The sequence below is a fragment of the Microtus pennsylvanicus genome, chromosome 2 (assembly GCF_037038515.1).
Source record: "Microtus pennsylvanicus isolate mMicPen1 chromosome 2, mMicPen1.hap1, whole genome shotgun sequence".
In the NCBI taxonomy this organism is placed as follows: domain Eukaryota; kingdom Metazoa; phylum Chordata; class Mammalia; order Rodentia; family Cricetidae; genus Microtus; species Microtus pennsylvanicus.
In genome coordinates, this window is record NC_134580.1 from 79647097 (window position 1) to 79671217 (window position 24121).

Below are 24121 nucleotides of genomic sequence, written 5' to 3' on the forward strand. Positions count from 1 at the left end.
GGGGCTTAAATGGGAATTGCTTTTTAACTCAGTGCCATAGGATACAGCAACAGCCAAAGCTGAAGTGATGCTGGCACGGGTCCTGGTGCAAGGGTCCGGGGGCAAATGCTGGGGATCTCTGTGAATTTATGGTTAATCCATGTGGCTAAATTTCCTTGCAGTATACATAATAATTAAGAATGAAGCTGGGTTTCCCACTTTCCCATGTTAATGATCATAACTCAATATTTGACTTTTCCCTTGCTACTGCCAATGAATATGATGTCACCTGAGAGGGAAAAGCACACCCCTTTCTTTTAAGAATTTGTAGAAAAACTTCTTGGTCAAGATCTAGTGAATAACACATGGCAAAAACCATGCATCCTGTTCCTGCGGTGTCACGGAACTCCACGTGAGCAACAGCTCACTACAAAAGTGTGCGGGTATTTGAAACAGAGTTGAGAAGAACTGCACCAACCCTTCTACTTGAAACCATAATGGAAAGAATCTGCTGCACGTCAGTCTTCTAGGCCACATCCAAAACTATGTGAACATTCTGTTCTGTTTGTTTAAAATCTCCTCCATGAGTATAAATCTAAGTGCATTTCCAGCATTTGGAGACATTAGAAGGATAACCACAGGCTAAAATTTGCACTGTACAAATTCAAATATATGATAGTCACATTAGGAACTCATTCTGTCGACCTCACCAGGCCCCCACAGGCACAGAGTGCCAACCCACAAGCTCCATACCCTCACCTGGAACTCTGACCTCCACCCACACAACATCCCTTTCTTCGCCTTGAACACTCGCACTTACTGGTTTCCTCGACTGCCCAGATCCTCCCAGCTTTCTCCTCTCTGACTACTCCTTTACTCTAAGTTCCCGCCTCTCAATGCTCGTATGACCCAGACAGGAACTTGCAATTCCATGGTTCTGATGCCATTTATAGGATGATACTCTGCCCCCAATTCCATCCTAATTTTCATGTTCAGAGCTTCTGGACTGTATGTCCAGCTTCACATAAGATGCCTCCCTCTTCAAAGCTATAGGCCTCTCAGATCCAGTGTGTGCAAGGCGACTCCATCTCAACTATCTTCATTTCAGTTCCTTACTATGGGAAATTTTAAGTATCAATGATAATTACTAAACACATAGTGAAGAAACTGAATTTGGTAATGTTCACTTACATAACCCTAGCATTAGAGAGCCAAGGATAGGATCATCATGATTCTCTGTGGGCTACAAAGAGAAATTACCTGCAAATGCCATACAAACAAACCAACAAAACCCCCAAACAAACCCCAAGGATCAGTTAAAATCCCAGATGTAGACAGTTTTACTCTTAAATATTATCAACATTAAAAAGAGAACCTTATTCTACCAAACAATTCCATAAAGTAAAGGAGGAAGAAATATTTTCTAACTTTTTTACAAGATCTGAAGACAAACCTTGGGAACACAGAACAAATGCAGGAAAGAAAGCAGAGGGGTAGTTTTTCAGACAGGCATATGTATAATTATATAAAAACACAAATATGATTACACATATACAGACCAGCTTGGAACTTGCAGTTCTCTTGTCCTAGCCTCCTGAGTGCCACTAACACCCAGCTGACGGACAGATCCTAAACAAATGCTATTAAAATCAGACAATCCATGAAGAAGCTCTGTGTGAGGAATACTGGGTTGATACAACTCAAGTTCGACCAATGGAATTTGGCATCTTAACCAAAAGGGAAAGACTCTCTCAAAAGATGACTAAAAACTTTTTGACAAAAATTTGGCATCCACTCATGCTTAAAATTCTCAGAATAAAGAGAATGGGAATTTCCTCAACCTGAAAAAGATCTATAAAAAACTTAATGTAAATGTTAAAGACTGAATGCTTCTCCCTACCCAAAATATAGGAACATAAAAAGAATTAGGACCTATTAATACTGAATTTGTCATGGTACCAAAAACCTTCACCAGTGCAATAAGAAAAGAAAGCAAGTGGATTGGGGAAGGCTGGGGTAAAATATCCATGTTAACAATCTACACCTCTCTGAAACTTTATTTAAAATGCGTTGAGAGACAATTCTATTTAATGTCAGAAAATGTGTTTTGAAAATACAACTAAAAATTGCATAAAGAAGGGTAGCACCTACATGATGTCTAAAATACACAGTACTCTTAAGTTAGGCGAGGGTTTTGTTAAGATCTTTGTGTGTCTAATTAGCATTATCAAAAGGTATTCAAATTTAGGAAAAGCATTTAGCCTGAGCAAGTCATTCATCAGTCCTTACAAAATAAATTAATTAAAAAATAGACCAAGTTAAGGGAGACAAAAATATTGAGCTTATTTTCACTTATGCAAACAACCTCCAGTCAGTAGCAACCCCGTAATACTATGGCAGAGCTCTGTGTGTGGCAGAGTGCGGGATGAACATGAACTGAATGACAGGATGGTAACATCACAAAGGCGAGTTTGTAATGGAAGCATGGAAGAACAGGAATCCTTATTGTAAAAGTAATAATCTGTGATTAATTCAACATTACACACCCAATCTATTTCATGTAGGAAAAAACATTTTCTCCCCCACCTAGCCCTGTGCAAAAGCAAGCTGGAGTAGAGTGCAATCAGGTTATGAAAGGATTAAAAGCCACACAAGGTGCATTCTATAAAAGACTTGATGATCACCAGATTAGCATGCTTTCTGCATTAAGTAAATTCAACTTTCCTAACCTTTGACCAGATCTCGTCTAACTTTCAAAACTGCTCCAAGGTCACAGTCAGCAGTAGCATAGGCATGAGGCACAGTGCTCTTTGATTCAGTTAACCTCTTGGCAATAACTCTTCGAATATTGCTGGCAGGAATTTCGGTGAACGTGCCCTGCAATAAGTAAATAAATAAACAAATAAAAGCAATTTGTTCATTAAAACATAAGTGTAATGGAAGAAAACAATAAAACGACCTATCTGAAATACAGTCTTAGAGACCTAATAATTTATGACAGGATTAATTTAAGAAAAGAACTATTAAAACTCTTTAAATAAAGGGAGAATATAAGAAATCTAAGTACTTGGCTTGAGTTTACACAACTATAGACAAAAATAGCAAAAGTTAAATTTGAGTTATGAGTAAGACATCTTGTCTTATCATGTTTAAGATATCTAGAAATAAACCAACCCATCATCACCATGTACCTATGTGCCATGTGAGTACACACAAGTATATACACACATGTTGAGCATGGGAGGAACACATCACTATATACATATGTACGATGCATATATGTGCACACATGCACAGGTACAACAAGTATGAAAATACAGAAAGAAATACCCACTTATCCATCCAGATAGCCTGTAGGCAGTTTGGGTTACAAATGCTGACTTATAAAAATGGATTATTGTAGAAAAAGGTAACACACTACATAGTGGATAATTAGTCAAAGAACATGCATTTTTGTAATGTAAAGATAATCATGAGTGTCTTATTTCGTAGGAATTCAAAATATAAAGTATAAATGAAATAATAAAATCTTCCCATAGTTTAATATAAATTTTCTTGTAAAGGCATGGGCGTTCAATTACATTTAATCCTTTCTTCATCCTTTCCATTCTCAGATGGAATTATAGTCACCAAAGAATAATAAAAAGCCAGTAATTTATTTTTCTTTTGACAAATGCTATTTTAAGGACACTTTCCGTTAGTAAGTGTTCTGATCATATGGAATACATGGTCTCTATATTCTGTGAGCATTTGAAAGACTCATCTTCCTACTTTGAATAACCTACTACAGTTACTTGAAGGAAGAGTTGACACCATCAAATTTTTGTACAGACAGTACAAATTGGTAACATTACATAAGAAATGTGGCCTGTGAACCTTAGTCCTCAGTCCTTTCCAAGTGAACAATCTTCTCTATTAGTGGGTGCAGAGTGCATTTACTGCCCTGATTTTAAAGGAACACAGAGAAGGAAAATGGGAAAAAACAAAGAATTGTGATACTGTCTCTGAGGAGAAATTGGACAATGCTGCATGGTAATTCTAAACAGCTCTTTATTCTCTCAGTACAAAGCAAATCTTCCTGCAGAAAGGAGCTGTGACTTAGTCTTACATCCAAGGAAATGCCATGGCTACAGCACACATATACTATACGGAGGGGCTAGAACTCATGGTAAAATAGAACGGAGTTCTACCCTGAAGACAGTGTCATACAAACAATTCTGTTTGTGCCATGAAATCCAGAAGAAAACCCTTATCTGGGGTACTCTCTATATTTACAACTTTAAGCTCCTGTTTAAATGAGTGGATAAAACATACTTACAAAGCACACAGTACATGTTTTAATTTCCTTTCTCATGTATCTAACTTATAACATCTTACTGAGAGAACTTACCGCTGCATTAGGTTGTCCAGGGATGGATACTGGCGGGATCATTGGCCGAGGGTAAGATGGTCCGGCTGCGGCCTGAGGAGGCGCAGATGCTGAGAGAGTGGATGGAGGAGCTGGGGCTGGTCTAGATGCCGTAATCTTGCCCATCTGTTTCAGCTCAACTAACTTGAGTGCGTCTCTAGAAATGAGAGAAAATTGGATTACCATGAAGCAACAAGGGGTTTAGACAGTCCTAGAAAACAGTGCTGAGAAGAAGATAAACACCAAGACAAATACTACAAAATCTAAGCAAGTCTTTCCTTTGGACCAGCGGGCCTCAACCTACAAGTCGTGACCCCTGTAGGATTGCACAGCATACATGTATTTACATTACGATTTATAACAGTAGCAAAATTACAGTTATGAAGTAGTGACAAAATCATTCTATGGTTGGGGTCACCACAACACGAGGACTATATTAAAGGGTCAAAGTGTTAGGAAGAAGGTTGAGAACCACTGGTCTAGATGGTCTTCTGATTCTTATTAGACAGTCATACATTTTCAAACCCTAATGAATAATTTGAATTTATAATTACTAGAACTCATTGGGCATATTTGAGATAATTCTTTCCCAAACAAAACCTCTTCCTTAGCTTACTATCTTATAGCAACATGATAAGCAGAATTCTATGGTAGGTCTATCTATTTGATCCTAGAGTGTACCCCACAAAACCCCTCAGTATTGGGTAAAGATAGCAATTTTTATTAAAAAGTAAACTTGTCTTTTATTGGGAGACAAATTCATTAGTCAGATGAGCAAGAGAGTAATTAAAACATATTTTACTTTATGTTCATGAGATAACTGTCACATGGCATTCAGAAAGTGCCAAATTCATAGTACCTATGGCTTTCATTAGAATACTTCTTAAATTATTATCATTTAGAATGAAAAAACTACTTACAGACCTGTCTTTTGTACTACTTTGTAAAACAAAGGTGCATTTGTTTGCAAAGGGATATAATTAAGACTATAAGATATGTGAAGTCCTGAGTTGTTTGCTAGGCTATAGTTAGCTGGAAACTTGACAGAGCCTAGAGTCATCTGAGAAGGAAGTCTTAATTAAAGGATTGCCAGGCTGGACTGGCTCGTGGGGGACCGTCTTGACTGTTCATTGATACAGGAGAGCCCAACGCACTGTGGGTGGCACCAGTCCTTGTGCAGTCGTTTCTAGGCAGGTGTTCTTGGACTATTTTAGATGAGATCAAACTGACAGAGCAATTGAAATGCTACATCATTCCTGATCCTGAAAGAGTGGGGGAAGAGTAGAAAGGGGAGCCCACCAAGGGTCACATGTCGCTTATGTTATGTAACTCACATCAGCCAAGTGGGAAGGTATTACTACTCCTAATTTAGACACATGTGGACTCTAAACACTTAACTCAGTGTTTAACTCGCTCCTTCTCAAGCACCTACTCATTCCAGGTGTTGGGAGAAAATGTTGTTAGACAAGACTCTTCCCACCAAGCCTTATTCTACAGAGGAGTCATCCATCAGCCACACAAACAAGCCAGAGCAATGGAAATGCATCCTTACAAGGCAACAGAGCAGAGTACTGAGACAGAGCAATGAGTGAGAAGACTGGTTATTTAAAACCAGCGTGGAGAGGCCTGGCCAGACTGGACGTTTGTGCAGGGTGGTGTAGGTCGCAGGTTAAAGGGCTGGGAGAAGGGTGTATCTAGGCAGAAAACATGTGGCTTCTAAGAAGGTGAGGTTTCTAAGAGGAGGAAGCCAGAAGAGAAATGCAGTGAGCAAGCTGAAGAGGTGGGCAGCTGAGTACAGCCAGGGTTGAGAACACTTGGGGCTGCTCAGGTTCAGAGCCAGCTGCAGAGCCTGTGTGTCTTCTACCTTTCTAAAAGCAGTGGACTTGGTACGCAAATTAAATAAGTGGAACAGAGCTGTATCCTAAGAGCAGAGCAGCTAAGAATTAAACCACGGTGAGCAGAATGCTGGGACTGAGCAAGGACCTGGGACGCGCTTCATCTAAAATTACTAGTAGGACCTTCTGACAAGGGCCCTCTACGCACCACACACAAAGTCACAGAAGAACAGTGGGCAGCAGTGCTGCTCCTTACAGCCTGGAGATGGTGACAGAGTGGCCAAGGGAGTGAAGGGGACAAGTGTCCAAGGGAGTGATCTGTGGACCTTAAAGGTTTTTAACCAGTTTACTTCTACTTGGAAATCAACTTTTACCCATAATATTTATAGCCCCAACTCAAACTGTGTCAAAGTCAATGAGAGTTGACACACCCTGGAGACTGATACCATGAGCCACAAGGCCAGCTAGAGAAAACGTACGCACTGATATAAAGACCTACCGACTCAGAATGATGCCTCCGAGAAAGGAAATTACCGTTTCTAGAGCAAGGCTTATACGTTACAGCCCAGCTATTTTAGTCCCTTCCCGTTTTATGTGAAGTAATTAAAACTTATCTAGCAAAGTGTATTATCCCCAAGTACCAGACAGAATTTCTTACATGGCTTTCTAACTTTCTCAGTCATCAGATGAAAACAAACACAGGAGACAACAAATATCTAAAAGGCCAGTAACTGATTCATCAACCTAAAACTGAGGACGAACTAGACACAGCCCTCTCTCTCCACTGGCGCGTCTGCTTTATCAAGGAAGAAATGATTTGGTTTTACTCCTGAAGTAATTAAGATTACTGGGTAAAACAGTACTTGGTGAGGAATAAAAGTGAAGAGGAGCCATTAATCATAAAAAAGTAGAAAATAATTCTGACCAGTGATTTGCAATGAACTTTTATTATTGATTTTGCAATTATATAGCTCATGAAGCATAAATGTTAATTATTGCGTAGTAACAGCCAACAATTTAGTTGCTATAATCCAGAGGTGATTTTAATGATTTCTGCCCATTAAAACAATTAATCATATTAAACTGGAAGCATTGCTTGGGCATTAAGAACTCTAAAACATAAGAAAACAAATGAATTGCTTGGGAAATTAGCAAGAAGAACCTTTCCCACCTCTCAGATGGTAGTTAACTCTGGTATGAAATCAACTAATTTTGAAGAGCATTACATAAAACTAGACAACTGCCAACATGCCAAATTTTGATGCTGTGGTTGACATGAACGAAAACATTCAGCCCAATTCTGGTTTAATAGTTAGATATACCAAAGATATTAAGGCAAAGACTCTAACAGGGCTCACGAGCCTCTGGCTGTAGCCTGGCACTCCATGCTTCTGCACAACACACATCTGGAGCATTAAGTTTGCTTTAAATTGAAATTAAAAGCCAGCTTTAGTCTGTGCTCTTCCCCACAGACGCAGTGGCTCAGAGGAGCTGCTCAGTGGCCAGCACCTCTGCCATACCACTCGCCCTGTGTTCTCAGCCGAGGAAGAGCGGATGGGAGATGGCACTCATCATTTCCGGAGCATGTGCTCAGGAATAAGGGGGAAGCTCGGGCCAAAGCCTCAAGTTTTACAACTGTAAAGAGGAGGGCTTTTCTCTAGAAGCCACTGGAGCAATGCCTCTTTCTAAACTTCACCTTAATGTCAAACAGCATACAAAAGTGAAAACCCTAAATAGGACATGCACTGAGGATCACTTTTTTTCATGAAATCTGTAAAGTTTCATACTTAGAAGACTAAAGTTGACATCCTGGTAGAAAAGACATAAAGACTGGGGAAAGAACTGGGAAACGGGAAAGAAGACAAAGCATCGTAAGTATAGCTCTTAACACTGTTTCCTTAGAGTATCAAGAAGATAACTGCACTAGCACACTTTTAAACCAGTTCTTAAAATACTTGTGCATGCGTTAAGCACAGTAGCACACGCGCCTGGCAGGCAGGAGAAAGGCTACTACATGCTTAAAGCCAGCCTCGTCTGTGTGGTGAAACCCAAACTCGGGGAAAAAAGAGCAGCAATCCCATGTCTTTGTTCTACTGCTGCCCTTCCCAGAAGCTGCTTTCAAAGGGTACTGAGTCACCAATCAGGAACCTTTCCTATCTATATTCAATCAGACCCTATATTTCTTGCCTTGGGGACCATTTCCCAACACCCTACCACAGAAATTTAGTCTTCTAAATGATGGAGCTGCTGCTGCTCTCCATGACAACCACTGCTTCATGATCCACTCAAACTAGCTCCTTCATCTTCATCCAGGGCTCGTGATCCTTGGACGGCTTCTCAGTGCTGACAAAAGCTGTGGGCATCAGTTACTCTGCTACAGCAAATGCTTCCGCAAAACCCTTATTCAATCTACTTCCGGAGCCAAGATTTCTATTACCCAGACCAGAACCCAGACGCATATCTAGATGCCTCTTGCATGGCTTCCAACCATGTTAATGGCAGCATTCATTATCTCTTGCCTGCATTACTTGATGAGTCTTACTTCAACTGATCCCCTTGCCTCAGAGGCCTTATCTGTTGTAATTTCTACTGTATGAACTTGCCATGATGATCCTTCTCAGGTATAGCTATAATTAGTTAGCATTTCTTCAAATCTTCAGTGGTCGATGAACTAAACAGACCATTTACCCTATCCCTCAGATAACAGACATGGAAAACCTGTCTATTATGAAGATTCTTGTCTTATTCCATTTTTGCAGAGACTGGTAGGTGACTAACAAAATTAAGACACGAACTAGTGAAACAAAGACCAGCTTCCCGGGCCAGAACCTCCACTTTACATCATTTCCATCATCTAAGCTAAGCTTAGAATGAACCCACTTCTGAAAACACGAACCCACTCTCAAATAATCGGCGACTGCCAACAGCAAAGGTGCACGCAGTGCTGTGGGGACTTCACATGTGGTCACAGGCCCGTCTGATCAGCCTCTGTTGTACCTTTATTAGGCTAAGTCCCATTAGAGAAAGGCTCATCTGTATCAACAGACTCTTAATTAATAGACAATTTTAATCAAAGATACACCAATTTCTTGAATAGAAAGTTGTCCACATAAAGAGGTCAGTTCTTGCTAAGCTAATTCATTATACATCTCATAAATGACCACGTTCTCCCTCCCACAGAGCCCTCAGACTGCTTTACATCCAGGAGGATATACCAATAAAGCTACTTTGTTGGGAAAAAAAGAAACAAAGGAAATCTGATATGTTTATCAGATTTTTAAAGCATACTATAAAACATTTATAATTAAAATGGTATTAACTCACAGACAGATAAATGAAAGAGAATTGACTGCAGACAGAGATGCTCTGGAAAAAGCAAACTGTCTGAAGGGCTAAGAATTAAATTATTTTAAAAGTATAGTTCCATATCTGGGAAACTGAAATGTGATTGGTGATGATTTTACACCAGTTAAGGGCTCCAATTCTCTGCACTATCACCAGTGGCTTAGTTGCTAAATTAAACCTTTTTCTTAGTAATGGTCCAATTATTCAGAAAACAATCATTGCATAGAATTTAATTTATACTAACAAAAGCAATTAAAACCACAAAAGAACAGTGCACCTCATTTTAAATTTCAACACAGAATAAGCTCTTTAAAGATCTTTTCAGAAAAAGCTAAGTGATGGGATTGATGAGCACAGACGCACACACGTACTCTTTAGTGAAGATCCCTCGAGGGCCTGTGGCTGTGCCCTGGCTGGCATCCAATGAATGCTTTTCCAGGATGTTGCGGGCAGCTGGACTTAAGCGGAACCTAAGAATAAAAACATGAAGACGAATGAAAAATGAAACTAATTATACTTATATCTATTCAAATAGATCTAAATGTCAACAGTTTTGCTGAAAACTAGGAATGTGAAATCTAATACCAAAGCTAAAGTGACTCTCAAAGATGGTCACAGTCACATAAATTAATCTATATCAATCTATATTATTGTTAAGACAAATTGTACAGCAGTAAGTAGTTACCAGTTCTAAATCATCTTTAAATAAGGGTAAATGTTCACTAGGAGAAAGAGCATCGAATTTGACTGACTACATGTCGTATGGCTCAGCTCACGGACACCAATAGGGAACCAACCATAGTGTTCCTTCATATACTTACACAGTACAAGTATAAGCTAACTGTCCACTCCAAGCCCTTTTGAGCATAGAATGGAGTAGCTTGGAGTGCAAGTACTCTGCTGCGCAGCCACCATGGCCATCTACCGCTGGAGTCTCTCCTCTTCCAACATGCCAACTCTGCACCCACTCAACAGTCTCTTCATTCCTCAGGCCCCAGTAGACTGTTCCGCTGTTACTGAATTGTACCTTTGATATAAACACGAACACTCCCAGCAGAAAACACCGCTGATTTTATAGGAAAAAAGCTGAGATACACACAGTCCTATAGCAGATGAGTGGAGACTCCTATCAAGACCCATAAGCCAAGTAACCACTGTAAATAGCTACATGCTCAGACAACAGAGTAAAACAAGCTGGGTCAAATGGTTCAAAAGGAGCAAATGGAGGGGCAACTGTGATGCTCCCTAGAATTTTGGAGAAATGTACTCAGGTAAACGGGTCTCAGGCTACCAAGTCTTTATTAGATTTTTCAAGACATTGAAATTTAAGACTTTTTTTCCTGTAAGATAAAACTGATTGCAAAGCAACTTTGAAAAGCCACTGTGTGGTCAATACTGTGTAGTTCCAAGGGTCAGAGGTTTCAACAGCTCTTGGCAGATTCACAAGAGTGTCTGTCGTCTAATCATGGCTAGACTTAGCAAGACAGAGCTCACAGTGTTAGCTCTGCAATGGAGAGAAGACTGTGAAGCACAAACAGGTGACATGGCTTCTGACCGATACAGGGCAGAGAGGTGAACACAGGGAGCCCGAGAATGGAAATCAGAACTACTCTGTGATAAAGGGAACTAAAGTAACATTACTGATTACCCAGATCTCATCAAATTATCACAGTATGCTTTAAACAGTAATAATGGGCTGAGCCATGAGCACCTGGGTCTGGACCCCCAGTACCCACATAAAAGCCAGGTATAGAGGTGCATATCTGTAGTACTGGCCTGCTGAGACGGGGACAATGTTCACAAGTACCTGCTCTATCATGGAATGGTTGGGAAAAATTTACCCCAGTCAGAATCTCAAATACAGAACTGTTTGAACAAGAACACATGCCAAAATGACAATTCCATCTTGTATCAATTATACTCTGGAGACTAGAATTCACATTTTCGTAATTAGAATTCTGTGAATGGGAACACAAAAATGAAGCTAGGTCTCATGAGTGTCATTCTGCAAATTTAGAACCTAATTCAGGTTCAATGAGGATACAGATGATTGTATTCTACTCTGGCCAAGCAAGGCTTTTAGAGGATCCAAACAAAACAAGTATTCACTAATGTTTATTGAATGAAGAAGGATGTAAACTAGTAATTACGCTTCATTGTCCTAAGAGAAAAAGTGGAAGGCCAGCAAATCCCAGTGAAAATGCTCCGAACAGGAAGGATACTGACTTCAAACCCCAAAACAATTGTAACCTGTTTTAAATGATAATAATCATTCTTGACTGAACATATATGTTCAAATAAATGCACTCACCGTGGTGTTCCTGCTGTGTGCTCCTTCCTGGCAGGGCTTGACATCTGTGGTTGTGGAGAGGGCTGAGGAGGCACTGCTGGTTTTGAAACTGGAGCTGGAGCACCGACATCTTTGGGAATTTCCACGTGTTTCCAATCTTCTCCTTCTTCAACCATCAAGCCAATTAGTGAACCCAGCTTTACATTTTTAGCTCCTTCTTCAACCTGTATTTTTTTAAAAAAATGGTTGGAAATGGAAAAATGTAGGATCACAGAAAGTCACTAATTCTCCACTTGCGAGAAAGACTTGTCAGCCTTCAAAACCAGAGCTTCCCTTACTTCTTCTTGATGTCCCATAAATTCACATCCATGGAGGCTGTCCGTGTCAATTACTTATCTTCACTAGTTTCTACAATGGTTTCGTAATTTTAAAGGGACTGAACTATCCAAATTAGTCCTACCCACTAGAAAATAATTTTAAGTAAAGAGGTTTTAGTAAATTTAGTCTGTGGGGTGAAAATGTGCCACTATGAAGATAAAGTTAGCTAACAATTCTGGTTAATTTAAGGATAGTTTATGGCTTTCCTTATTGCTTAAGTCTTTCCTGGAAATATTTCATGAGCTTTTCATGAAGGTGTCAGTGATGCAGTGGTGTCCTCACTAACGACAGTTTTCACATAGTATCTGCCAACAAAAAATCGAAATAAGAGAGATTTCTTTACTTAAGACAAAAATATTTTAAACATGTCAACGGTAATTAATTTATTAAGAGATGACAATATTGAAAAGTTTTGGTAGTGGGAGACAATGCTATTCCTGTAAGATTTCCTCTCTTCCCGCTCAACAACTGAAGTTTATTACAATTGGTTTCCTGAACAGTAGGACTCGCTATAGGTGTTCACTGATGTAACAATTCCCATGAAAAGCATGACTTGTGGAATGTGTGACATTTCAAAGTAACACTAATTTTGATGTTTATTAGTAAGTATGCTAGCCCTAAATTAAAATAAGCATAAATTCTATGGGTTAAGAAGCTTTCTAAGCTTAGAAATTACCAGTAAAGAAGTAGGAACAAAGGTTTAATGAAGACTTTCATATCCAATAAGCTTTGGAAAATAATTTTTTAAAATTTTGTTGCTTAGCTGTTTGTCATGCACTAAAACATTTTACTTCTGTTGACTATTAATTTTCCTTTAGCACTTCTTATTTTTAAAGATTTATTTATACTAGTTTATATGTCTGAGTGTTTTGCCTGCATGCATGTCTGGAGTTACGCATGAGGAAGTCACCATGTGGGTGCTGGGAACTGAACCTGGCTCCTCTGCAGAGCGCGAGCACTCCTAATCCTGGAGCCACCTCTCCAGCCCTACCCTTTCTTTTCCAAAAGACGAGTAAAGATTGTACTGGGTTAGTGTCTTTTCTTCTCCTGCCTGCTGATGAACTGTTAACTGAACATCAAAAGTAACTTTTAAAAAAGAAACAAGTAGTGTTATGAAGTACACTTCCTTTCAAAACTGAACCAGAGAAAATCAATGTCTACTTACAAACAAAGAAAACCCAAGCCCCCTGCTGAAGGAAAAAAAATACCCACCCAAACAAAATAGCCAAGATTCAAATGCAGACTATTTCGGGGGAAAATTTTCACTTTGAAAATATAACTAGATTTCTGACAGGTGACTAAATCCGAACCTGATGGCTCACCTTCTGTCTCACTTACTACAAAGCACACAAATTACTTCACATGCTCCTACCACAACGACACTTTGAGTCAGTCACCAACTGCATCAAATAGCAAATAAAACTTACAGTGCTCACATTTTCTTACTTATAAAAATGACACCGTGAGGCATATAGTGGAAAAGGACAGACAATAACCACCCTACAACCTGACTGTACAATGGAAGTTACAGAAAAGAATGGTCATGACAGTTCCACTCAATGTCATTAACATCCTCCAGGCATGTAGGTTTGGTGCAAACATTTACTTCTGTTGCAGTTAGCAAATAGTCAAAGCTGCCTCAGACACAGTGACAGAAGCATAAATAAGATTCTGCAAAATCACACTTAGAAACCTACCAGGCCTTGGCTACACTCCCTTCTCCTGGCTTACTGCTCTAGCAAAGCACCCAAAGTCTGAGGACAATAAGCATCCAAGATGTTCTTCCTGTCTTAACCCAAGACCTCCACTGCTCTTATGCCAACGTGTTTTAATAACAGATGATGTGTTTGTACTCTATGTTCTACTCACAGCTGATAAATAAGATCTTGAATCTTGAGTCTGTTCAAGTCAACTGTCTTCCCTCCTATGTGTACAGTGTCCTGGGTTTCAACACAGCTCTTTACAACAGTAAGCAGCTAGTAACAACCAGCTGTGAGCACAGTAAGGACTACTTCACCAGGCCTGTTTCCCGATCTGTCAGTGAAATCGCAACAGTGCCATTCTACAGACTAGTTAGGAGGACAGAGAAGTTCCAGATCTAAGGGATTTAGAACAGTGCCTGTCATTTCACATAAACAGTAAATGTATAATTATAACTTCTGTGTTTACCTTCAAGTTGTTAACTTTTAAAACAAATATACTCAACAAGGATCAATATTAGACTACAAAGTAAATTTGGTAAGGATTGGAAAATCAAGCCTAATAGTTCAGCACATACTCAGGAATAGAACAAGAGACAAACTGCCTCCCGATAATATTTAAATAGAGGCTAAATTGCATCCCTCAGCCTAGACTAGCTCAGTATTTTTTTCTTCTTAACCAGATGCTCCTGTAAACTGACACTGGATGTGGACATATGTTAAATCCAGCTTAGGTGGGCTTGCTATAGCAGAATCACAGGGCATGATGCGGAGACTAGAAACGGAGTGTCTCCAGCAGACTCCTGGATAAACGGTATCTCAGAGTTCACGTCATCACAAACACTAGGAAAGGCAGATGTGGTGACACACATGTGAAATCCAGCATTGCAGAGGTGGGAGCAGGAGGTTCCGGGGATCAGGAGAGATTCAGCTACACAGGGAATCCTGGGCCAACCTGAGCTACTTGGGACCCACTGTCACTTATAAAACCAAAACAACAAAAGTGAATGACATTATCTTTTTAATTTTGGCACTACAAAATAACCAGCACACTAAGTAATTATCTAAGTATTTTTATTCTTTTAAAATTGAACTGGCTACTGGGTGGTGGTGGCACACACCTTTAATCACAGCACTTGGGAGGCAGAGGCCTCTTTGTGAGTTCAAGGCCAGCCTGGTCTACAAGAGCTAGTTCCAGGACAGACTCCAAAGCTACAGCGAAACCGTGTCTCAAAAAACCAAAACAGAAAAACAGAAAAAGAACAATGGATTGTGTATTGATGCTCTAATGGCAGTTAGTGCGGAGGAGTTGAGTCACATGACCGACAGATGGCTCAGGTCTCTACGCAGCTTTAAATAGCTCTTATTCTTCGGTATTACTTTCTTAGTTTACGTGCACACTGAACCCCGGCTTACAAGGAAGCAATATAAGAAGTATGAAGGGAAAGCACATCAATGACAGCTAAAATGGAGAAGAGATGCTAAGTCCAAGTGATAGCTGCCCGCCTTCCCCATGCCAGCCAGGCAAGGTTCTATTGATGTATTCAAGGCACCTGACAACCCAGGGGGTAAATTAGTATCCCAATAAACAGATGGGGAGCCTGAGGCCCAAGGTTACAACTTGTTCCGGATGCAACAGCTAAGATTTAAAGGAAGTGACCACCAACAGCATGCCTTAGATCAACACCATGTCCATTAGTGGAATCGTAACCGTGAGCTCAGGGCTGCCACCTGGCACCTCTAGCTGGTGCCAGTATCTATCTATACAGTGGACAGAAAACTGACTTAGTTTTAAACTCAAGAAGGACACTCTCAAAATTCATCACTTACCAATTTCAGTGTGAAAAAGATTAGAACTGAGAATAGCCTCCATTGGGTAGAATTTTCTCTGAGCGTTGAGAGGGCACATTCATAATTACAAATATTATGTTCTATGGGGATTAATTCAAGGTTACACAGGTTTAAATTCCAAGCATAAGCCTTTAAACTCTAATACGCACCTATGGAGGTAATTTTGGACAAAGCTGAACTGAAAACTATGGTCTTAGGAAAATGGCAAGGCTTGGCTTTAGAGAAACAGCGGACACTGCAGACGGTAAGCAATGCTGAAAATAACTGTTGGGCTCTTTTGATATCCAGATGAGCAAGTCTTTCTTAATTGCTTTATAGTTCATTCATGGAACTTTGTTTTAAGACAGGGTTGTATAGCCCACTTCTAACAAGCTGTAGGCAACTCTGAACTTGAATGCCTGATCCTCCTGTCTTTGCTTCCCAGGTGCTAGGATTACAGCCAGGCACTGTCACATCTGGTGGAGGTGCTGCTTCCTCCCCCCACCTCTGCTATGGATAACTGCCAATGGAATCAGTGAGATGACTGAGATACAGTGAGATGACTGAGATACAGTGAGATGGCTGAGATACAGTGAGATGGCTGAGATACAGTGAGATGACTGAGACAGTGAGATGACTGAGACAGTGAGATGGCTGAGATACAGTGAGATGGCTGAGATACAGTGAGATGACTGAGACAGTGAGATGGCTGAGATACAGTGAGATGGCTGAGATACAGTGAGATGACTGAGACAGTGAGATGACTGAGACAGTGAGATGGCTGAGATACAGTGAGATGGCTGAGATACAGTGAGATGACTGAGACAGTGAGATGGCTGAGATACAGTGAGATGGCTGAGATACAGTGAGATGACTGAGATACAATGAGATGACTGAGATACAGTGAGATGACTGAGATACAGTGAGATGACTGAGATACAGTGAGATGACTGAGACAGTGAGATGACTGAGATACAGTGAGATGGCTGAGACAGTGAGATGACTGAGACAGTGAGATGGCTGAGATACAGTGAGATGACTGAGATACAGTGAGATGACTGAGATACAGTGAGATGACTGAGATACAGTGAGATGGCTGAGATACAGTGAGATGACTGAGACAGTGAGATGGCTGAGATACAGTGAGATGGCTGAGATACAGTGAGATGACTGAGATACAATGAGATGGCTGAGATACAGTGAGATGGCTGAGACAGTGAGATGGCTGAGATACAGTGAGATGACTGAGATACAGTGAGATGGCTGAGATACAGTGAGATGACTGAGACAGTGAGATGGCTGAGATACAGTGAGATGGCTGAGATACAGTGAGATGACTGAGATACAATGAGATGGCTGAGATACAGTGAGATGGCTGAGATACAGTGAGATGGCTGAGATACAGTGAGATGACTGAGACAGTGAGATGGCTGAGATACAGTGAGATGGCTGAGATACAGTGAGATGACTGAGACAGTGAGATGACTGAGATACAGTGAGATGACTGAGACAGTGAGATGACTGAGATACAGTGAGATGACTGAGATACAGTGAGATGGCTGAGACAGTGAGATGACTGAGACAGTGAGATGACTGAGATACAGTGAGATGACTGAGATACAGTGAGATGACTGAGATACAGTGAGATGGCTGAGACAGTGAGATGACTGAGACAGTGAGATGGCTGAGATACAGTGAGATGGCTGAGATACAGTGAGATGACTGAGATACAGTGAGATGGCTGAGATACAGTGAGATGGCTGAGATACAGTGAGATGACTGAGATACAGTGAGATGACTGAGATACAGTGAGATGGCTGAGACAGTGAGATGACTGAGACAGTGAGATGGCTGAGATACAGTGAGATGGCTGAGATACAGTGAGATGACTGAGATACAGTGAGATGACTGAGACAGTGAGATGACTGAGATACAGTGAGATGACTGAGACAGTGAGATGACTGAGATACAGTGAGATGACTGAGATACAGTGAGATGACTGAGACAGTGAGATGACTGAGATACAGTGAGATGACTGAGATACAGTGAGATGGCTGAGACAGTGAGATGACTGAGACAGTGAGATGGCTGAGATACAGTGAGATGGCTGAGATACAGTGAGATGACTGAGACAGTGAGATGGCTGAGATACAGTGAGATGGCTGAGATACAGTGAGATGGCTGAGATACAGTGAGATGGCTGAGATACAGTGAGATGGCTGAGACAGTGAGATGACTGAGATACAGTGAGATGACTGAGATACAGTGAGATGACTGAGATACAGTGAGATGACTGAGATACAGTGAGATGGCTGAGATACAGTGAGATGGCTGAGATACAGTGAGATGACTGAGACAGTGAGATGGCTGAGACAGTGAGATGACTGAGATACAGTGAGATGGCTGAGACAGTGAGATGACTGAGATACAGTGAGATGGCTGAGATACAGTGAGATGGCTGAGATACAGTGAGATGGCTGAGATACAGTGAGATGGCTGAGATACAGTGAGATGACTGAGACAGTGAGATGACTGAGATACAGTGAGATGGCTGAGATACAGTGAGATGACTGAGACAGTGAGATGACTGAGATACAGTGAGATGGCTGAGATACAGTGAGATGGCTGAGATACAGTGAGATGACTGAGATACAGTGAGATGACTGAGATACAGTGAGATGACTGAGATACAGTGAGATGGCTGAGATACAGTGAGATGGCTGAGATACAGTGAGATGACTGAGATACAGTGAGATGGCTGAGATACAGTGAGATGGCTGAGATACAGTGAGATGACTGAGATACAGTGAGATGACTGAGATACAGTGAGATGACTGAGATACAGTGAGATGACTGAGACAGTGAGATGACTGAGATACAGTGAGATGACTGAGATACAGTGAGATGACTGAGATACAGTGAGATGGCTGAGATACAGTGAGATGGCTGAGATACAGTGAGATGACTGAGATACAGTGAGATGACTGAGATACAGTGAGATGGCTGAGATACAGTGAGATGGCTGAGATACAGTGAGATGACTGAGACAGTGAGATGACTGAGATACAGTGAGATGACTGAGATACAGTGAGATGACTGAGACAGTGAGATGACTGAGATACAGTGAGATGACTGAGATACAGTGAGATGGCTGAGACAGTGAGATGACTGAGATACAGTGAGATGACTGAGATACAGTGAGATGACTGAGATACAGTGAGATGACTGAGATACAGTGAGATGACTGAGATACAGTGAGATGACTGAGATACAGTGAGATGGCTGAGATACAGTGAGATGACTGAGATACAGTGAGATGGCTGAGATACAGTGAGATGACTGACATACAGTGAGATGACTGAGATACAGTGAGATGGCTGAGATACAGTGAGATGGCTGAGATACAGTGAGATGACTGAGACAGTGAGATGACTGAGATACAGTGAGATGAATGAGATACAGTGAGATGACTGAGACAGTGAGATGACTGAGATACAATGAGATGGCTGAGATACAGTGAGATGACTGAGATACAGTGAGATGGCTGAGATACAGTGAGATGGCTGAGACAGTGAGATGACTGAGATACAGTGAGATGACTGAGACAGTGAGATGGCTGAGACAGTGAGAGGGCTGAGATACAGTGAGAGGGCTGAGATACAGTGAGATGACTGAGACAGTGAGATGGCTGAGATACAGTGAGAGGGCTGAGATACAGTGAGATGGCTGAGATACAGTGAGATGACTGAGATACAGTGAGATGACTGAGATACAGTGAGATGGCTGAGACAGTGAGATGACTGAGATACAGTGAGATGACTGAGATACAGTGAGATGACTGAGATACAGTGAGATGGCTGAGACAGTGAGATGACTGAGACAGTGAGATGACTGAGATACAGTGAGATGACTGAGATACAGTGAGATGACTGAGATACAGTGAGATGGCTGAGACAGTGAGATGACTGAGATACAGTGAGATGGCTGAGATACAGTGAGATGACTGAGATACAGTGAGATGGCTGAGATACAGTGAGATGGCTGAGACAGTGAGATGGCTGAGATACAGTGAGATGACTGAGACAGTGAGATGGCTGAGATACAGTGAGATGACTGAGATACAGTGAGATGACTGAGATACAGTGAGATGGCTGAGATACAGTGAGATGGCTGAGATACAGTGAGATGACTGAGATACAGTGAGATGACTGAGATACAGTGAGATGACTGAGATACAGTGAGATGGCTGAGATACAGTGAGATGACTGAGACAGTGAGATGACTGAGATACAATGAGATGACTGAGATACAGTGAGATGACTGAGATACAGTGAGATGACTGAGATACAGTGAGATGACTGAGATACAGTGAGATGACTGAGATACAGTGAGATGACTGAGATACAGTGAGATGACTGAGATACAGTGAGATGACTGAGATACAGTGAGATGGCTGAGACAGTGAGATGACTGAGACAGTGAGATGACTGAGATACAGTGAGATGGCTGAGATACAGTGAGATGACTGAGATACAGTGAGATGACTGAGATACAGTGAGATGACTGAGATACAGTGAGATGACTGAGATACAGTGAGATGACTGAGATACAGTGAGATGACTGAGACAGTGAGATGACTGAGACAGTGAGATGACTGAGACAGTGAGATGACTGAGATACAGTGAGATGACTGAGACAGTGAGATGACTGAGATACAGTGAGATGGCTGAGATACAGTGAGATGGCTGAGATACAGTGAGATGACTGAGACAGTGAGATGACTGAGACAGTGAGATGGCTGAGATACAGTGAGATGACTGAGATACAGTGAGATGGCTGAGATACAGTGAGATGGCTGAGATACAGTGAGATGACTGAGACAGTGAGATGGCTGAGATACAGTGAGATGGCTGAGATACAGTGAGATGACTGAGACAGTGAGATGACTGAGACAGTGAGATGGCTGAGACAGTGAGAGGGCTGAGATACAGTGAGAGGGCTGAGATACAGTGAGATGACTGAGACAGTGAGATGGCTGAGATACAGTGAGATGACTGAGACAGTGAGATGGCTGAGATACAGTGAGATGGCTGAGATACAGTGAGATGACTGAGACAGTGAGATGGCTGAGATACAGTGAGATGACTGAGACAGTGAGATGGCTGAGATACAATGAGATGGCTGAGATACAGTGAGATGACTGAGACAGTGAGATGGCTGAGATACAGTGAGATGACTGAGACAGTGAGATGGCTGAGATACAGTGAGATGACTGAGATACAGTGAGATGACTGAGACAGTGAGATGGCTGAGACAGTGAGATGGCTGAGATACAGTGAGATGACTGAGACAGTGAGATGACTGAGACAGTGAGATGGCTGAGATACAGTGAGATGGCTGAGATACAGTGAGATGACTGAGACAGTGAGATGGCTGAGATACAGTGAGATGGCTGAGATACAGTGAGATGACTGAGACAGTGAGATGGCTGAGATACAGTGAGATGACTGAGACAGTGAGATGGCTGAGATACAATGAGATGGCTGAGATACAGTGAGATGACTGAGACAGTGAGATGGCTGAGATACAGTGAGATGACTGAGACAGTGAGATGGCTGAGATACAGTGAGATGACTGAGACAGTGAGATGACTGAGACAGTGAGATGGTTGAGATACAGTGAGATGTCTGAGACAGTGAGATGGCTGAGATACAGTGAGATGACTGAGACAGTGAGATGGCTGAGATACAGTGAGATGACTGAGACAGTGAGATGGCTGAGATACAGTGAGATGACTGAGATACAGTGAGATGACTGAGATACAGTGAGATGACTGAGATACAGTGAGATGGCTGAGATACAGTGAGATGACTGAGATACAATGAGATGACTGAGATACAGTGAGATGACTGAGATACAATGAGATGACTGAGATACAGTGAGATGGCTGAGACAGTGAGATGGCTGAGATACAGTGAGATGACTGAGATACAGTGAGATGGCTGAGATACAGTGAGATGACTGAGATACAATGAGATGACTGAGATACAGTGAGATGGCTGAGACAGTGAGATGACTGAGATACAGTGAGATGACTGAGATACAGTGAGATGACTGAGATACAGTGAGATGACTGAGACAGTGAGATGACTGAGATACAGTGAGATGACTGAGATACAGTGAGATGGCTGAGATACAGTGAGATGACTGAGATACAGTGAGATGACTGAGATACAATGAGATGACTGAGATACAGTGAGATGACTGAGACAGTGAGATGACTGAGACAGTGAGATGACTGAGATACAATGAGATGACTGAGATACAGTGAGATGACTGAGACAGTGAGATGACTGAGACAGTGAGATGGCTGAGATACAGTGAGATGACTGAGACAGTGAGATGACTGAGATACAGTGAGATGACTGAGATACAGTGAGATGACTGAGATACAGTGAGATGGCTGAGACAGTGAGATGGCTGAGATACAGTGAGATGACTGAGATACAGTGAGATGACTGAGATACAGTGAGATGGCTGAGATACAGTGAGATGACTGAGATACAGTGAGATGGCTGAGACAGTGAGATGACTGAGACAGTGAGATGGCTGAGATACAGTGAGATGACTGAGACAGTGAGATGGCTGAGATACAGTGAGATGACTGAGATACAGTGAGATGACTGAGATACAGTGAGATGGCTGAGATACAGTGAGATGGCTGAGACACAGTGAGATGGCTGAGACAGTGAGATGGCTGAGATACAGTGAGATGGCTGAGATACAGTGAGATGGCTGAGATACAGTGAGATGACTGAGATACAGTGAGATGGCTGAGACAGTGAGATGGCTGAGATACAGTGAGATGGCTGAGATACAGTGAGATGACTGAGATACAGTGAGATGGCTGAGATACAGTGAGATGGCTGAGATACAGTGAGATGGCTGAGACAGTGAGATGACTGAGACAGTGAGATGACTGAGATACAGTGAGATGACTGAGATACAGTGAGATGGCTGAGACAGTGAGATGGCTGAGATACAGTGAGATGACTGAGACAGTGAGATGACTGAGATACAGTGAGATGACTGAGATACAGTGAGATGGCTGAGATACAGTGAGATGACTGAGATACAGTGAGATGACTGAGACAGTGAGATGGCTGAGATACAGTGAGATGACTGAGATACAGTGAGATGACTGAGATACAGTGAGATGACTGAGACAGTGAGATGACTGAGATACAGTGAGATGACTGAGACAGTGAGATGACTGAGATACAGTGAGATGGCTGAGATACAGTGAGATGACTGAGACAGTGAGATGGCTGAGATACAGTGAGATGGCTGAGACAGTGAGATGACTGAGATACAGTGAGATGGCTGAGATACAGTGAGATGGCTGAGATACAGTGAGATGGCTGAGATACAGTGAGATGACTGAGATACAGTGAGATGACTGAGATACAGTGAGATGACTGAGATACAGTGAGATGACTGAGATACAGTGAGATGACTGAGATACAGTGAGATGAATGAGATACAGTGAGATGACTGAGATACAGTGAGATGACTGAGATACAGTGAGATGACTGAGATACAGTGAGATGACTGAGATACAGTGAGATGACTGAGATACAGTGAGATGAATGAGATACAGTGAGATGGCTGAGATACAGTGAGATGGCTGAGACACAGCTCAGCTTGTGCTCTAAGCTCAATTCCCAGAATACAAATGGCTGATGGAGACACCCAACTTCCACAAGCTGTCCCTGACTGCCCCATGAGCACCACAGCAAGTGTTCATGCATGTACTCCAATATAAACACAAAATAAATATATTTTTAATTAAAAAAATAGAAAGTTTAGTTATATATTTTGATTATATGCATATATGTAATATTTGCCATAAGAAACAAAATATTATGAAAGCAAGATCAGAGAACTTCTAATAACCCCTCTTACTATGTGATTCTAAGCCCAATCTACTGAATACTAAACTGAAGCCTAAGCTGATGGACTGATTCTACCTGTATAATAATTAAAATTTTCTGCACAACTTAGCTGATTCAAGGAACTTTAAAAGTCCTTGTACTAAATGAAATAAATTGGAACTAGAACACAAAATTATTCATACCAACAGTATTTATTCTGAATTAACATATTAGGAACATTTAAGCATCTTCTGGTTCCAATTAAAATCTAATAAATATTTCCTATTTTAATGGACTTTGGATACAAAAACTGTAACACTGTTTTAAGGGTAGCACTGTGCGGCAAAAGAACCCGGAACTTTCCCAGGGATGAGGAGTTAATCACCAAGAAAGCACAAGTTACTCTGTGATGGTCTCAAAGC

The 24121-nt window shown here is 41.4% G+C and overlaps 1 protein-coding gene across 1 annotated transcript in view; it reads right to left on the reverse strand.

The window, feature by feature from the left end:
- The window catches only part of Pdhx (pyruvate dehydrogenase complex component X), a 70089-nt gene that overhangs the window by 9713 nt on the left and 36255 nt on the right, over positions 1-24121 (reverse strand). The window contains exons 4-7 of the mRNA XM_075961551.1: positions 11879-12081; positions 9939-10037; positions 4370-4544; positions 2709-2856 (exon numbers count right to left, since the gene is read on the reverse strand). Of these exons, the coding sequence (XP_075817666.1) occupies positions 2709-2856; positions 4370-4544; positions 9939-10037; positions 11879-12081 (625 nt within the window). The remainder of the gene's footprint in view (positions 1-2708; positions 2857-4369; positions 4545-9938; positions 10038-11878; positions 12082-24121) is intronic.